General features: G+C 39.4%; 1 protein-coding gene across 1 annotated transcript in view; it reads left to right on the plus strand.

The window, feature by feature from the left end:
- Positions 1-18,564, plus strand: part of SYNE1 (spectrin repeat containing nuclear envelope protein 1) — a 415,690-nt gene that overhangs the window by 80,244 nt on the left and 316,882 nt on the right. Inside the window, exons 25-31 of the mRNA XM_074990362.1 lie at positions 1,477-1,641; positions 6,613-6,780; positions 8,607-8,783; positions 9,514-9,654; positions 10,954-11,114; positions 14,300-14,450; positions 18,292-18,519. Of these exons, the coding sequence (XP_074846463.1) occupies positions 1,477-1,641; positions 6,613-6,780; positions 8,607-8,783; positions 9,514-9,654; positions 10,954-11,114; positions 14,300-14,450; positions 18,292-18,519 (1,191 nt within the window). The remainder of the gene's footprint in view (positions 1-1,476; positions 1,642-6,612; positions 6,781-8,606; positions 8,784-9,513; positions 9,655-10,953; positions 11,115-14,299; positions 14,451-18,291; positions 18,520-18,564) is intronic.

Raw genomic sequence — 18,564 nt, forward strand, 5'->3', positions numbered from 1 at the left:
TTACACTGTTAGCATTCTTCACCTTGTAAAACATATGGTATAAAAAGAAACATTTTCTTTCCATTTGGTCATTCCTAATTCCCACATGTGCTATGTTGAGTAGAAGAGCTTGTGCAGTCACCTCTAAATAAATACCCATTTCTTGGTACTTAATGAAAACCAATCAAAGCTACGGCAGTGCTTTCCATACCAGGTCATTAAGTTTAACTCAGAACTCCTCATTGACTTGGCAAGTGATTCCACATGCCATAGAAGACAAGGTTTGACGGATAGAAGTATCAGTTTATGAACATTACCCTTAAAGTGACTTCATTGTGATGTGATGAGAAGATATGTATGTCTGAAAGAGAACAGTAAACTGGCAAAATAGTTGTGTTTTTGGCAAACAGGCCTTCAGATTTTATACCTCTGAGCAGTTATGTTTTAGTCAATTGGTCAAAAGGCCTTACAAATGGTCCCTAAAAAGACCACATGAAATATGTATTTTAAAAGCATGGGGTTTTATGTGTAGGGAAGATGTGCTTCACTCACCTTTTATACCAGGACTGCTAACCCACAGAAGGATGTAGGTGCCTAATTGCTGCTTTAGCCACCTATGTCCTGAAATCAACCCCACTGGGATTCACAAAACCTAAATTTGTGAAGAAAAAGTTCCTTAGGTGCTTATGTTTCTGCCTTTGAGTAAGATCACTGGAGCACCACTCTGAGGGTCTAGATGCCTAAGCCTCAGAGCAAAGTACACTCCAGAACAAGATCAGTGTTCCTCATCCTCAGTTGCCCAGTTCTAGAAATGTGTTCATTCCTCACTATACAAATTCAGCACTTGCAGGTAAACTTGGCACAGTGGAGGAGGGGGACTCCCCTTTTAGCTTTTAGTGGATAGTGCATTTACCTGGGATGTGGGAAACCCCCAAATCAGTTGCCCTTCCATCTGAAGGGGAGAAGGGATTTGAATGGGTGTGTTCTCTGACAAAATTTCTTTGTGACTCTGGTGTAAGTACCTGAAAACAGATAAAAACAGAATAAAACTATGCTAATTTGGCTAATTCCAATACTGTTTTTTAATTTGTATTGTAAGCCTATTTTAAATACGTATACACGGGATATTGTATGTAACCGATTGTATGGTCAATAGTTGAAAAATATATATCGTATTTACTATGTGGATAATGAGCAACAAAAATGCTAGCCATGGGGGCGGGGGTGGGGGCTGAGAATAGGCTTTAGCAAAGTAGGGGAAAGGCTCTAGCAAAGTATTGATTGCCTAAGAAATGCCGGATTCAGCCCTAAGTAGAACATGAGAGACTCCGTGGGAATTAGAGAAAAATACTGTCCTAATATCTTCAGAGATAAATATGCAGATTCTCATGCACATAGTTTTGTTCTCCTCACCATAGAAATGGTGTCAAATCGCACATGAATATTATTTACTGTTACATTTAGTTGATACTAAGCTTGTGTATTTGTGATTTGCAGGTAATCAGGCAAGATACCAGCAAACAAAGAGAAAATTTCCACTGGCTGAAATCTAGACTTGCTGTTCTGACTGAGATTTCTGCTGAGGATAAAGCCCGAAAGAAAGAGGAAGAGCTATCTAAACTTTCTAGTGACTTCCAGGGACTCCTACATTTGCTGACTGAGGTACAATAGAAGAGACACAATGCCACTACACTTACAGTGTCATACATAGTGACATCAGCCAGGCCTGTGCAAGACTAAATGATCTGCTGTGCTTTTTTAACTACGCAAAAGCACACAGCAACCCAAATTCATTCAGATTTCAACACACCCCTGAGTCTAGCAAACAATAGTACAGACAGAATCATCAGGCTCCCGAATCTTTCTTTTCTTCAGATAAACATTTCTGAATCCAAAATATCCTCAGTGCTTTAGAAATTTTTACCTAAAAATGGAAAACTAGTTAGCTACAGTTAAATACTAACAGGTATTTTACACTGACAGCCTGGCAATGTGTGTGACTCACTTTGTAATAGCAAGAACAATTAATATGAGTTAGATTGGCAGACTTGAGCTCGAAGGAATCAGGCTCCCAACCATTGTTCCTGGCTGATCTGCAACCAAATTCTGGTACCACTGAAGTCACTTTGAGTTTTTGACACCTAAGAGACAGCATGCTATAACTCTACTTATTAGCCTGAGAAAAGTGTTATTGATGAGTCATTGCAAAAAGAACTACTTTTGCATGGTTCATCAATCCTTGAATCATACATTTGTCCTTGTTATGAGGAAGATGAAGTTTAGGATGGAAACTAATGCGGTTTATACTGCAGTCCCTTCCAGAAACGGTCTAGCCCCATTTTAATTGCTCTGGGTTTGTAGAGTAAGCTTATTTCTCTAGACTGTTTACAGGATACCCAGTAAAATTATTTGCATTCAAGCAAATTCAGTAGCAATCATTTGCAGAAACATTCAAATGAACATCAAGTTGACTGAGCCCCCATGAAAATACAAATACTGTGTAGCGTTGTTTTTTTTTTTCATTTACCTTATCTGTAAGGCTTAGGGATCACACAAGGAAGGGAGACATACTCACCATCCCACACACACATGGGGAGAAGTCACACACACTCACAACCCAATACTCCTCTATCACATAGGGGCAGTGACTGACAGACACAACCCATCCTTCTCGTCACTCTCTGCCCTCCGTGCCTAGCAAGACTCTCATGATGGACCCGCCTCTCCTGGTACAAGACACTGCATTTTCCCAAGGCAACATGGGGAGGGGGCACACAGGGTCATATGCCCCCCCACCAGTTACTTCAATTTTTCACACTAGAATATGGCCCACATCAGCTTCTGAGTGCTGTGCAGAAGGGAAGGGACAGGAGTTGTTTCCAGCTGCAGAGAAAGAGGAGGGAGGGATGGGATGACCTGGCTGATGTCATTGCAAAGATCTTCTATCCCCCATGCCCTCCCCTTGATGTGGCTGAAAGCAATTTGTTCCTTCATGCCCACATGGAGTTGAAAGCAGCTAACACCTCCAGGCTGCTGCTGGCCACTCTCGTAAACCAGCTGCCTCCTGACTTCTGGATACAGCATGGGCAGGCAGTATGGGCCCAGGGAACCTGAAAGCAGGGCTTCAGTGAACACAGCCAGAGTGGTGGCTCAGCAGAGAAGGGTGCCTAGGCAATGGAGCAACCCTGCACTCTCTGACCATGTCTACACTTGCAAGTTCTTTTGGAAAAGCAGTCCCTTTTTCGAAAGAACACACAGAGCGTCCACACACGGGCTGAGAAAGAACTAGCAAGTTCTTTCAAAATATTTTTCAAAAGAAGGGGCTCTTTCAAAATGTCCAGCAGAACATCTATACACAAAAGGTGTTCTTTCAAAATTAAATCAAAAGAACATGGAGCTCCTTTCAAAAGCTTTCGTCCACTCCTGTTTCAGAAAGAGCACTTTCTTTAGAAAGAAAATGTGTGTAGATGCTTCACAGGCCCTTTTTTTCGAAAGAGCAGACCTCAAGGCACCTGTTTTTTCCCATTCCTGGCCTGTTCTTTTGAAAAAGCGGGGGCTGTGTGGATGCTCTCTTTTTGAAAGAGCAGATCACTCTTTTGATCCGCTTTTCTGTGTGTGGACACGCTCTTTTGAAAGAAGTTCTTCCAGAAGAGATCATCCAGAAGGACTTCTTTTGAAAGATCACCGTAGTGTAGACATAGCCAAGATGAGCTCTTTTGATCTGAAATTGGAATAATGCAGCACTTTTTCTGGCAGCCCTCTTCATCTCCCAGATGAAGAAGAGTGCCTTTTCCTGAAAGATTCTTTCAGGGAAGAAAAGCATGTGTAGACACCCCAGGGGCCTTTTTTTCAAAAGAGTAGTCCTCATGGTACTAGTTTTTTTGATTCCCTGGTCCGTTCTCTCGAAAGAGCCATGGCTGTGTGGCCACAATGTACCAAAAGAGCGGACTGATCTTTTGATCTGCTTTTTTTGTGTGTGGATGCACTCTTTCGAAAGAAGATTTTTCAGAAGAGCTCTTCCAGAAGAACTCCTTTTGAAAGACTGGTGTAAGGTAGAAACGGCCTCTGGAGGCAGGACCCAGCAGGGGGTGGGGGAGAGGCATGGTGAAGAAGGTGCTAAGCTCATGCCTAGGGGGCTACTGTGAAGACTGCAGGTTTGGGACATGAATGGGCTGGAAATCATTTCCCCAACCCTGTCCCCCCTACTACTCGAGTTATTTAGCTGAAGGGCAGAGAGGCTTCCCCATGCCAGTAGGGCTTTGACTCATACAGGGTTTGATTCCTCCTGGTTAGCACCCTCGACAGAGGGTCTTATTCTTTCCCAGGGCACCAGCTCAGCCAGAGGCAGTGGGGAAAGGAAGGAGCCAGCTGGCCAGACTGTTGGTTAGCTGAGTGCTCCAACCGGAGGCTAGTTCTTCACACACCAGTGGGAGCGGGATGCCCTGCTGGGGAATATGGAGGAGCAGTGGAGATGGGGATGGGTGGAAGGGACAAAGCAGGGGGAGGAGAGCAAGAAGAGGATCATTAAAAAGAGCCAGTGTGTGGGCAGGAGAGGGTTGCGACCTGGTGCCTGCCCCAGCACAGCCAATGTCAGCTGGAAATGTGATGGGTCCCTGTTGGTCAAGAGCTGGAACGTGGCGGGGACTGCAGCGGTGGACAGGGCAGGGGAACAGCCAACCCTCCAGTCATTGCATTTTGCCTCACTGCCAGCCCAGCACACTGAGCTCCATCATCAGCCACGGGTCCCCTCCACTTATCACTGGTAGGTGGACAACTGGCAATCAGAGATCCAGACAGTATTGATGGGAGAGAGAAACTGTGGGACAACTTGCCCTTTTTTACAAAAAGTCAAGACACCAGCAGGAGGGCTTAAATGTGGCACTGTCCCTTTAAAACAGAGGACATTTGGCCACCTACAGATTTACACAGGCTTCAAGTGTTTATTCAAGCATGAACTTAATTTCCTTTGGTGTGAAAATTGGTCTTGAAATTTTATGAAAACTCTTGGTTCATAATGTTCTGTTTTCTGTGGGTTGGAAATACTTCAAAATGTAACTTCACTTGCTATTGATGTGTATTTTCCTCTTGTTTCACCCAAAAGCAAGAGTCAAGAAAATCAGACACTGATAAACATTTAAAGCAAAAACAGAAAATGGTTACTAAACTTCTTCTAACCATCATATAGTTTGGCTTTCAGTTGTCCTCAAGTCCTTAACAATGCTGAAGTATTTCACACGTTCCTAAAAAACTGAAATCTGTTTTCCAACATTTTGTATTTGCATTTTCTTCCAAGGTTATACTGTTGTAGAATTGTTTATGAGTGCTAGACTAATGAGAAGTACAATTAATATGCTGAGAGAGATCTTCAAATGGTGTAAATTGTCATCTAATCTGAAATAAATGGAGTTATGGCAATTTATACACCTTGAAAATATGACCCATAAAAGCTGCGTCTACACGTGCACGCTACTTCGAAGTAGCGGCACCAACTTCGAAATAGCGCCCGTCGTGTCTACACGTGTCGGGCGCTATTTCGAAGTTAACTTCGACGTTAGGCGGCGAGACGTCGAAGTCGCTAACCTCATGAGGAGATAGGAATAGCGCCCTACTTCGACGTTCAACGTCGAAGTAGGGACCGTGTAGACGATCCGCGTCCCGCAACGTCGAAATTGCTGGGTCCTCCATGGCGGCCATCAGCTGGGGGGTTGAGAGATGCTCTCTCTCCAGCCCCTGCGGGGCTCTATGGTCACCGTGGGCAGCAGCCCTTAGCCCAGGGCTTCTGGCTGCTGCTGCGGCGGCTGGGGATGCATGCTGCAGGCACAGGGTCTGCAACCAGTTGTCAGCTCTGTGTATCTTGTGTTGTTTAGTGCAACTGTGTCTGGGAGGGGCCCTTTAAGGGAGCGGCTTGCTGTTGAGTCCGCCCTGTGACCCTGTCTGCAGCTGTGCCTGGCATCCCTATGTCGATGTGTGCTACTTTGCGTGTAGATGTTCCCTCGCTGCGCCTATTTCGATGTTGGGCTGAGCAACGTCGAAGTTGAACATCGACGTTGCCGGCCCTGGAGGACGTGTAGACGTTATTCATCGAAATAGACTATTTCGATGTTGGCTGCACGTGTAGACGTAGCCAAAGTATTACAAAAATGCTGCAAGCAGATAGGCAATGAGGGTGGGGAAGAAATGTTTTGGGCTAGGAACATTGTTAGTTTTTCTTTGAAGCACTGAGCAAAAGAGATGTCCTAAATGACCTGGAGGTGTGTGGGTTTTGCATTACAGACAGCAATCATCAAAACAAAAAGCAGTCAAGTAGCACTTTAAAGACTAGCAAAATAGTTTATTAGGTGAGCTTTCGTGGGACAGACCCACTTCTTCAGACCATAGCCAGACCAGAACAGTTCATGGTCTGTTCTGGTCTGGCTATGGTCTGCAGAAGTGGGTCTGTCCCACGAAAGCTCACCTAATTAACTATTTTGCTAGTCTTTAAAGTGCTACTTGACTGCTTTTTGTTTTGATAGTATCTAGACTAGCACGGCTTACTCTCTGTTACTAGACAGCAATCATGTGTTGCCAAAATACCCCAAATGTAAGTTAACACTGTTCAGCTATTGCATATTTCAATATTGCCCATAAATATAGGTTGAGAAGATGTTAAGCACTGTTGGGGAGTGTGTCCAATACAAAGAAGAAGTAGAAAGTGCCCTAGAGGAGCTAATTACCAACTCAAAAGAAGCCCAAGTAGAGGCTGAAAAAATCTTAAATACAGAAAGCTTATTACAGGCTCAGCAACTACTTCTGCATCATCAGGTAGGACAACTGGTCATATCCAGGTTTGATCTACTTGTTATGTTGGATTTGTGTCATTGACAAGCTAAATGCGTTTGTGTTACTTCTCTTATGGCGTACTCCACCATATTTAATATGGCAGTGTCAGGTAAAAAGTGTAGACCTAGCTTTGGCACTCTGTAAGAATGCTCATGTAACTGATGGGAGACAGCTTTCCCAGTGACATAAAAAGAAAAACAAAAACAAAAAAACAAAAACAAAAAAATCAATGAATGACACAGCGCTGTGCACACAAGTGCTTATGCTGCTGCAACTTATGTTGCGCAGTCACACAGCTGAACAATGAGTTTCCTACATGATATTGGTTTACAATGATAGCATTTACTTTGTCTTGAAATAAAGAGACCAAGATTTTTCAATTTTTAGTGCCCTATTATAGATCTCTGAGTAAAAATATCCAGATTTATAGAATTTGCTTGAGTTCTAGGAACTCTGAAACTCAGGCCATTTTTATATAGATGCCAAAGTCTGAAATTTTTCACAAGGTGAACTCTTACAAGTATTACTGTTTTTAAAGGCTAAGATTCTGATTTAATCATTCTTAGCATAATGGGAAGAATTATGTACACCAATCATTTTTCCAGTACTTGTAACTATTAATAGAGACTGGTTTAATGACATTATATTGCCATGGTTCAAGTAACCCAGGGTTTTAATTTGGACAATAAATGTTTTTAAATATTGCAGGCCAGATTCTGCCTTCAGTTACACTGAGGTATGTAACAGATGGCAGAATTTGTCCTTCATATTCTGATTATGTATGTAAAACTGTAAGAAGCTGATTTTTTGGAGTTTACATTACAAAATGTCATATTTCACCAAATCAGGTGCTCAGCTACTTTGATAATAGGTTCGTATTTTAACTGATTGCAGGGAAAGACAATTAAAAAGTTGTTTTTAATTTTAACAGACAGTGAACTCAATTATTGAGTACTCATGCATATACACTGTTTTAAACCAAAATAACATACACTGCTTCTACTAATATTAATAATAAGTCAAGTTTGGGAATGATGTTCTATCATGTACTGTAGAACAAGTTTCTACTATGTGACAGTAACTTTAGGGTGTCTTCAATAAGAATCACATTATTGTCATTGTTGGTGCACAGTGTAAATGGCATCAAAACAAAAAAGCAGTCCAGTAGTTTTGAGTGTAAATGGTGTGTATTAACTTGTGTTTCTGCACAGCTGGATATTCTATGATGCCTCACCAGAGGGTGCTGTATTGTAGCTCTGTTTCTATACAGAACATGTCATACTTGTAATAACTACATCCATGTTCTAGTTGTATAAACTGGGTTTTTAAGGCCCTGCAAACCTGAGTGTGACAGGAGGAGGAACACTGCTCACGGGGACTCAGCAGGTTTACCTTGCAGAAGCCTGGAAAAGTCCTGGGTGAAATTCTCACCGTGTCCTTGCCCAGTGTGGCTGATGGGGGGAGTGGTACAGCTGGGGTCGTTAATAGCCCTGGAACTACCCAGAAGACAACTGAGGCAGACTGCTGCAGGCTGCCTTCTGACGATTCCTTCACTAGCCCAGCAAAGGGCATGTCAGAGGCAGGGCTGGAAGTGGGTGGAACACTCATGCAAGGGGGTGCTGTGGGTATACGATACAGCTCCCTCAGTGCTGTTCTGGGAGGAGGTAGTGTGTAGCCTGTTGTCTGTTATCTCCTTTGTGTAGATACACACAGAGAGAAATCTGCGTGTGTTTCTGGTGTCCCTGCTTCTAACACTGACTTGAGAAACATTTAAATCTATATCAATCCTCTTGAATAAATGCTTTTAGCAAAGGACAAAGAGGCTCCATGCAAAGAGGCAAGATGTGCAACAGCAGATTGCCCGAGCTAAGCAGCTGCAGATTGAAGGAGGACTGCCTTGCACAGTGCAAGAAGATTTACAGAAGCTGGAAGGTACAATAGAAAACATGCAGCAGAATGTGGAGAAACGGGAAGAAAAATTACAGGTGAGCGTTTTGCATATAACATTACACAAGTAAGTATCTTGTTTTCTTCTAATATCTTCCATTCAGTTTTTTCCATTTGTTCATGTAATTTAGTTAGAGGGTTGAGAACTTGCTACTCTTTCCAATGGTAACAGGTCAATATATATAGCATATATCTAAAAAAGTGTACTTTCTGCCAAGTCATAGTAATAGCTGCAGTTTATTTCAGAAACTTGACATTACAAAAAAATGAAAGAACAATGCCCATTTATTACAGTGAAGATATTAGGTTGGGTTCCAAGCTTGGAGCAGCTAGGAATCAGACCTTACATGTTAACCAAATTTTACAGTAAATAAACTGAACAGGCAGCTTTCTATATTCAGCTTGATATTAAGATCATTACTATTTTTATAACCAGTTTTCTAATTTTGTAAGTATCATTGAGCAGAGATCTGTTCCTTCCATTTTCACTTATATAGCCTTGAGACTTTATTACAGTCCAGTATAATGTGTTTTAAATTCTGAAAGAAATGCATTAGAGAGCTGTGCTTTTCTGTGCAACAGAACAGAACATGCTCCAGATAACCAACCACACCTTTGCTGTCTCCTAGATATTTGTGTCTGCAGCACAACCAAAGGATTCTGAGAGGGAAAAAAAATGGCCACTGTATTTTGTATTTAGTTCTACTACCTCTGACCTTCAGTAATTTGCAATCAAACAGTTTTCCATTGTTATCTTCTTTTGTGTAGGTCACAGTAAACAAGTGGGAACAATTTGAAAGAGACAAAGAAACAGTAGTCAAATATCTTAAGCAAGCAAGCTCGGCACTTGAACGCATCTTAAGCTTTAGCAGTTTAGAGAGCCTCTCCTCAGAACTGGATCAGACAAAGGTATACATGCTGCTGTGTAAATTAGGGGAATGGTGACACTGTTGTGTCTTGTTAATAAGTAGTACCATAAGTGGTCTTTTGAGCTCTCTATGGTTCTCCCACTAGTGAGAGAAACAAAGGTAGGAGAGGTCATATATTTTATTGAACCCGTTTCTGTTGGTGGAAGGGACAAGTTTTTGAGTTATGCAGCTTTTGAACTCCCAGTAATGTCTGTAGGACCTCTGGATGTTAGCTGGAAAAAATATAGTGCCTCTAGCAGTTGAATGATAATTTCACCACTGAAATAAATATATCTGTCCGTGAAGGACATATATTTAGAGTAAAGTAATTGTCTGAACTTTATAATTTTACTCAATACAAGTATTGTAATCATAAGGATAGATATGAACAAACATATTCACTTCCCTACCATAATGTCTGGAGATCATGTATCTGGTATGTGTTTCATCTCTTCACCGTGCACATCAACAGGCTGTTATTGCAAGTACTTTTGAAGTCAGCAGATCAAATAAGGTTGATCATTTTTTCCCTCACATTCAGCATAACACTATACTAGTGAGTTCTTTTTTCTTTCTCTAAATCCTCCTTTTGTCCTCCCTGTATGTTCCCTTCTTTCCACTTTCTTTCTGTTCTTCCTCTGGTGTTGGCAACACAACTCTCATGATCTAAAGCCTGAACCGCTTCCTATGATGAAACCCTTCAGAGCTTTGCTATTGACTTTAAATGTGGGGCGGGAGGAGGCACGTTTGGACCATAATGCTTGCATTTTTCCCCCAACTAAACCTGTTTTTCAATTCATATACCTTTCCCTTTTGACTATGATACCAAACTGTATCTTAGGCTGATTAACATAGCTATTCACCATTATCTTGTATGAACCAAAATAATGCTAAATATAGAAAAAAGTGAAGCTACATGCTACCCAAGTCCATCATATATGTAGGGATTATAGCACCTGAAAGATATTTTAAAAAAATCACCTTGACACACTGCCCCCTGCAATTTCATTAATGAAACAGAATCACAAACCATTCAAGACACTGATTTTTAACTGAGTACATTGAAAAGTTATTGTTCTATCATACTAGTTTCTTGCCTTAGTTGGAATAAAGTAAGTTGACTAAAATGAGCATTTGTTAATAGAAATGTGGAAATAAAAAGCCCTGTATTTTTACATCTACCATGAATTAATACAAATAAACATGGAAACATCTCTCAGCACAGAGGAGGGAAAAACAATGATTTTAGGATGAGGAAATATAAAACAATTTTTATAACAACCATGATCCCTCTCTACAGGAACTTTCTAAACAGACTGTAGCCATGGCAGCACAGGCGGAGAAGCTTGTGAAGAACTCCTCTGAGATACACCTGGGCTCAAAGAACAAGCAATCCCTTCAACAGCAGGCAAAGTCAATCCAGGAACAAGTGAAAAAAGTGGAAGCTACCCTTGAAGAAGAGTATGTTCTTAACAAGTCCTAGTGTTTCCTCTCTGCCATAAGAATGTATCTGATTTTCACATTCCATCATCAACATTTCATGTTAAGTTTCAAAAGGCACTGTAAATTTCAGCTTGCCACAGGGGGATAACCAGGATAATAATACTAAATATTGCTGAGAACACAAATACCAACAAATGAAGAAAATGGTATTTTGATAACACAAAGTAACTAAAATGATTCCAGGCATATTTAACCAATATCATGGTTTTATTTCTTAGCCATGTGTGCAATCTTGTGAAGAGAGGACAATAATTAGTCATGTTCTTCAGGTATTACTAGAGCCTTTTGGAAAAAAAAATCTCAGTGCAGGTATAAAAGCAACACAATTACCATGCTTGTCTCACATTTTCTTACATTCTCCACAGGAATGTCAAAAAGTACCTTTATCTTAGTGAGTTCCCCAATTTGTTTTTTTCATTGGAATTGCAATAAGCAGTTTCTGTTGGTAAAAGTAAGAAAATGTTGCCAAATTTTGGATAAAAATGGAAATGTGGAGAAAATCCTGAAAATGAATGTGACGTTTTGTATTTGTAAAAATATAATGCATCTTCACAAGTTTGTGAATATTTAATTTTGGGCAGTGACATTTGGTGAAACTCTGTTGATAGAATTACATAGTGCCAAAAACTTATACCAACCCCAGTTAGGCAAGCTTGAGGGCTGGTGGAACTGTCAGGCACTGTCAAACAATTGTGGTTCTACCATGCTGCGAACTCAGCAGTTTCTTTAAAATTTAAGTTTTTAATGAACCTACAAACTCAGCTAGTACCATTTTGTGTTGCCACATTTACTTCAGTGGAACTACAATAGTTTATCCTGCTGGGAATCTGATCTGCTGGTTGTAATGATAAATTTCCAAGTACACTCCAATTTCATTCTGCTTTACTAATGTGTCCCTTACGGCTGAATGTGCCACAGTAACTCCAAGAAGTCCATCTCAGTGGTTGCTTAACCAAAGGCAACTCAAATGCCAGCATTGTGAGCTATTTTGCTATTGATCATTATCCACTTACTCTGAAATTTTGGGAAGAACTGGACTCTAGTTCAATGAATTTTTCTTCCCACTGGGAATCCTGATCCAGACAGTTACCATAGCAAAGGTATTTGGCTATTGGCAATTTCATTTTTGACACACGCCTCATTAAAATATGTGAAATATTCTCATTTATTATCAAATATTCTACCATTTTCTACTGAACAATTAAACTTGCACGTGTGTTTTTCCCCCACTGTTAATTAGCAGGCTACCATTATCCTTTTTGCATCAGAATCTTAGCTGCCATATACAGACAGTAATATTAATTAATTTCTGTGTTTAATAATGTGGTATCATTTTATAAAGCCTTGCAGAAAGCCAGAGCATTTGACCATATTCTCATTCAGCCTAGGTTTGGAATAAACTTTCAGTTGGAAGTAAAATAATTTAACATGTCTGTGGTACTGTTACACAACATTGTATCTTTATACAGTTGTCTGGAAGTTCTTTCTGCAAAATTTGCATGCTGGTATAACTGGACACTAGATGAACCTGTAAACCATATTTTGCATCAAACTGAATATCTGGCATATATGGTCATGGGATGGCTCATACACGCAGCTTAATAGCAGTGCGGGTGATTGGTTATTTTTTGAAGATGTTTCACTAAAGACAGCAGGACTCATACATTACTCTTCTATAAGAAAACTTTCAGGAGGAGAAAAAAGGGAAATTGCTCTACATGGTCTGCTACACAGAAAACCTGCCACACATCCCTTCTGTGGAGATAGATTTGCAGCTGATCAGAGAGGACAGAGAGATATCCTTGAAATATGGCAGAGTCCAAGGAATCATAAGGAAATCAGATCCTAACCCAGTGGACTTCAGACCAGTTGCACAGTGCTTTGTCTTCTGTATTCTAATCCCAGCCCACTTCCTCCTGGCATCATGTCACAATGTGCACTGCCCCCTTATCTGAGTGTAATGCAGACAGACCCTTGTCCTTGGCAGATGGGATCAAACCTGGGGCCTTTGGAGTTTGATGCATGACCTTCCACTGCTTGAGCTAAACAATGCATCTCTGTTAGCCAATGGTTTAGTAGATTCATAAATTTCAGGCTGATCTAGCTGCTACTACAGGCATACTGAGGGTCACATGAGGTAGACATGGGTTACATATTTTCTCTAGCTACAAAGGCATATCCTGAGCTTCCGAAACTTCCCAGCTGATATCTCAGAGGAGCCACCACTTGCAATGCCAAGAAACCCCTGTTGTCATCAGCTGGGATCAAATGTGATCTCTGACACTTCATGTAGGACCATCTACTGCCTCTTAACAGGTTAATTGTTTGCCATCTGCTCTAGCTGCCACTAAAGGAGACAGAGTGCTGCACCAAGCAGTTATTGGTTTCATAAGAACCATCATATGCTTTGACAGAAATAGAAGCTATGGCCAAGGAGTTAATTTTAATGCACCCAATGGAGGGCATATGAGAGAAAGCAGAGGGATATTTCTTGTGTGATGTCTTGGATCTGAACCAAGATCAAGCACAATCTCTCTTTGTTTTAAGTTACCTAAAATGCACATTTATGGAAAAATATTATTTTGGAGCAAGCTGAGGCTTTATCGGCTTCCTCTTTTTTGATTTGATGTTGACTCTTTGTGAAAAAAGATGCTCTAACTACATGCTGGTCTGGCAGATTGTTGTTTGTAGCACAAGAGAATAAAATGATAAGTTCTCATGGATCACATTCAGAGCTAGAATATCCTAGTCTTAGTTCTTTTGCTGTAAAATGAATTTAGACCTGTTTATTTTTAGTGACCAGCTATAGCCAGATAATAATCATATTCCACAGAAACTTGTGTGTATATAGCTCCTGGATTAATTCTCTTCATTATTTCTTGCTTTCATGTGTTCCTTGATGCACAGGCAGTGAGACATATTTTTATCTACTCTTACTGTGTGTAACACTATTGAGATTAATGGAATTGTGTGAAGTCTGTTTTGACTATGGTCTGAAACACACATCTACATTCTCTAAAAACATTCTTTTGAAAATACAATGTGCCTATAATTTGGTTAATAGTTTTTTTAATTAGCCCTTGTAAGGAAAGTATCACTCTATTAAACTGTTTGTTTTCTCTACTCAATTTGGTTAATTTTAGTATTAAAACCATGGAAATGGTGAAAAGCAAGTGGGATTGTTTTGGCAGTAATTTTGAAGCTCTGTCCATCTGGATAAGTGAAAAAGAAAAAGAACTCGATACTTTGGAAACATCATCATCTCCCTTGGACATGCAAATCAGCCAAATGAAGGTGATTGGTTCACATGTTACATTAACCATTAAAACGCTTTCCTTTTATTTATTTATTTATTTATTTTGCTGGAGACTGGATGGGAGAGAAACAATTTGACTCAAGTTGCAGAGCTACAATGATGTAAAGATATACTTTGTATACAAAAATACCAAACTGAAAAAACATACAAGCTGGTTTCTCTGTTAGTGATGATTTACACATGCAAAGCCTTAAATATATGTAATATTAAAACATTTTAATGAATGTACAGGGGTTTTTTTGTTTTTTTTTAAACAAAGCTCACTGGCTTACAAAATAGCCATGTGATATGTTTTTACAGAGTGTAGAAAGACTTTGTAATGTAAAATGTACCTCAGTCAGTGGCTATAGCACTTTGTTTTATAGCACCTGATATTTTGTGTATCTTTTATGATGACATAATAAAGGAACTAGTGTGCTCACTAGCTTGTGCACCCATAGACATTTATTGGTATAGTATTTTTCTCTGTACATTATAGTAGGTACACATTTTCTCATAATTCATTTATTGGTGTCAGAGAGGTATAATACCTTAAAAGTTGCATTTAGTTAAAAAAAAAAGAGTCAGTCTCAAGGACCACTTTACCTCCACCTACAAAATATAATAGGTATGTCTTCCCAACCTGCATATGCTCATGGGTCCAAAGTTTTCTATGAACCCTTTAACTCTTCAGTAGCTTGCAATCAGGTAGCTGCAGGCTGTTGCAACATATTTTGAAAGGCCCTAAGTCACTTTTGCTTCAGGTGACTGAAAATATTTCTTGACAGAATATTAATTTCTGAAGAAGTGACCATATAAACATGTGTTAAATAAATGAAATCATCTAGCTCTTGGTTTCAGTAATGGAAAATAATATACTGCTTGAATTCTTGCCGTGTCTAAAAAAGATTCCCAGTAAAATTAATATCTCCATGTTTTATACAGACACATACTAAATCATACATGTTCAGTAACTCCAATGGAGAAAACTGAACATATCTGAATTACATATAATGTTATAAGTTAGACACTGTGTCTCTGAAATGATTCATATCTGATTTATGCCAGCACATAGGGTGGTTCATCCATACAGCTCTGATACGAGAATTGATACTTGCTTGTGTGTGCTGTGCTTGAACAGATGAACAGTGATTACATTCCAATGTAGGTTTATAAAAAATTGAGTATAACTCTTCAACGAAATCTCAGTTATCAGACTGAAAATTACTTTAAATTCACAGATAAGCATTTGAGTGAATTATCATAAAATGAAGTTCTTCAGCATGAAGCTACATGTGGATAAAATTACGTTTCTAATGAATAAGAGAAAGGTGATGCACCCTCAAGTGTGAAACTAGCCATGGTGTCCCTCAACATCAAGATATAAATAAATTTCACCTCAGTTGCTTTCATGATGTTTATAGATCTGTCTACTTTGAAGAATATGTGTTGTATTTGATGCTTTGTGTCATATTCCTATTAGTGCTTATAGTATGATAGACAATATCACAATCTGAGTGGCTGAGAGGAGATATTGAAAGGTACAGACTCTCTTATCTTTAGATTACCATACCAATCATGGTATGACTATTCATTAACCTGTGTGAAAAGTCTAATAAAGGTGACACCATGGCTTAGTGGTCAATGGCAGAACTCCCAGGCTAAGGCTACACTACAGTTTCTGTTTTGGGATACATTTTTATCCTGAAATAGAAAACATCCAGTCAAACACTGTGCTTGAAATTGCAGGGCTATTTCGAGCACAGTGTTTTGTTACTGGTAACTCTTGTTGTACAAGGGTTTGCGGGAAGTTTGAAGTAACTCCTTATTTTGAATCCTGGTGCAGTTTAGCCTGCACTGAGTTCAAATTAAGGTAGCTCAAAATAACTTATGCAATTTGCACACTGAAACTTCTATACGTTACTTTATGCTAGATGTAGCCCTAGCTCCACTGTTTTCAGTTAAGTTAGGATTTCACCAAAGGTGATTTCACTGTAATTCTTAGTGGGCAGTGGTCCACAGACATTACTAAATGTTACCAATCTTGACAGATTCAGTTATCCCCCTCCTCTGAGGTGAGAAAGGACACTTTAGGTGCAAACTTGTACTGCCTAATTGATTGCTGTTCTGCTGAGAGAGGATTAAAACTCCAGTGCGTGCTGTCAATCTAGTGCCTTTAATTAGCATTGTATTCTCATGCAAAAAAAAGTCATTTTACAATCAAAATTAATTCAAAACATATCACACACAGACTTTATAACTGCTGATTTACTACAATACATTTTATTCTGACTATACTATACAACTTTGCTGCCGTAGGCACTAACCTTGCAAAATTCTATTCACTGAAAATTGAATATTTTTGAATAGCAAGTGAAACATGATGGGTGTGTCTACACTAGGAACTAAAACTTCGAAGTTAACTTCGAAGTTATGCGCTGCTTGGAAGTAGCCTGCAGAGAGCCTACACGCAGAGCTTACACACATTTTTCCTGATGTAAGGGAGCCCAACTTCAAAGTCTTTACTCCATTCCCAGGAATGGGGTAGTGCCCTAGTTTGAAGTTCAACTTTGAAGTAGGGTGTGTGTAGACACTCAACTTTGAAGTCTGTTATTTTCAAGTTGTACTTCGAAGTAAGCAACTTCAAAGTTATTTTTGTAGTGTAGACATGGCCAATCAGTATTTTTGTTGTCATGTTAACAGAGGTTGAATAGATCTTGTGCTTGGAATGGTTTCATGACAGTTTTGGAATTTTGCCATTCACATTTACCTTTACATAAACACGCATGAGAATGATATAGAATTTCCCCAAATTAGTACAATAGGGTTTGTCTCCCCATTGCCAGCCAGTTCCATCAACTGTCCTTTTACAATGCCACATGAGCTGAAGTGAATATTTTTCCCTGGTGAAGAAAGGATATTTTTCCACTCACACAGATGTTTAATGAGTAAATACACATAAGATGCTACAACTTTCCAATGTGTGACGGTCTCATGCTTCTCTTTCATAGCAAATGAAAATAGGCATAGAGAAATTATAAAATAGGGTGGATTATGATCAGTTAGTGCTTGCCTACAAAGCGGTAGATGAAAACAAAAGCCAATGCTAGATTATCCCAGTCCTCTGCTCAAAGACACAGAGCAAGTTAAAAAATATCAAAAACACTACCTATCTGCCCTGAAGGAGAATATTGTTTTGAAGTCCAGTCTGGTTCTCCATTAACCCTATGCTTGAGAGGCAGAATAATCTTAGTTAAATTTCTAATCTGATTTATACTTAGACATCATAAAATTGAGATGGAAAGTACCTTTTTCCAGTTCATAAAATAGTCCTATTTAGACTCTAAAGCATGTGCTTGCAAACCATTAAATCACATTAGATTATTCTCCATCTCCTGATCAATGTAAGTTTGCTTTTCATTAACCACTGACAAATTTTATCTGTCAAGCCTGATTTTCAAGACCCATTGGTGACTTAGTTATATTTAGTCTTCCTTCCTGAATCCCAGTCAGAATTATTCAGCCAAGTCCAGAAGGCAGAGCATTCCAAATATCATCATTATACTAATGAAGGTTTAATTTTGTCTACACTTGTTGGTTGTCATGATTTTTACATCGTCTTTCCAACATTAAATCCAAGAAGTAAGGGGAGCTTAGATAATATAGTAAGGATTTTTATAACCAGATAGATAGAGTGATCTTTGAGTTGTCTTGTACATTTATTCATAAGAAAATTACTGTGACTATTATAAGCACTAATGGAAGGAAAATGGAAAGGGATTATTCTGATCAATTGAAAATCTATTGTGGGTGCTGATTTATTATTACTTTATATTTTAGGTTATTAGTAAAGAAATAGATGGTAAAATAAATGGAATCCCAAGTCTAGAAGAGGAAGCTCAGTCTTTTTCTCAATTTGTCACATCTGGAGAATCTGCACATATTAGAGCCAAGTTAACTCAGATCAAAAGGTGTTGGGAAGAGCTTAGAGATCATGCACACTGTCTGGAAGGAATAATAATGGGGAACGCATCACAGCAGCAGAAGTATGAAGAAAGTCTCGAACAGGTAGACATTGCAAAGTCTCAACGGACTATTTTTAGACAATTCATA

Source organism: Carettochelys insculpta, chromosome 3 (genome assembly GCF_033958435.1).
Source record: "Carettochelys insculpta isolate YL-2023 chromosome 3, ASM3395843v1, whole genome shotgun sequence".
Taxonomy (NCBI): Eukaryota; Metazoa; Chordata; order Testudines; family Carettochelyidae; genus Carettochelys; species Carettochelys insculpta.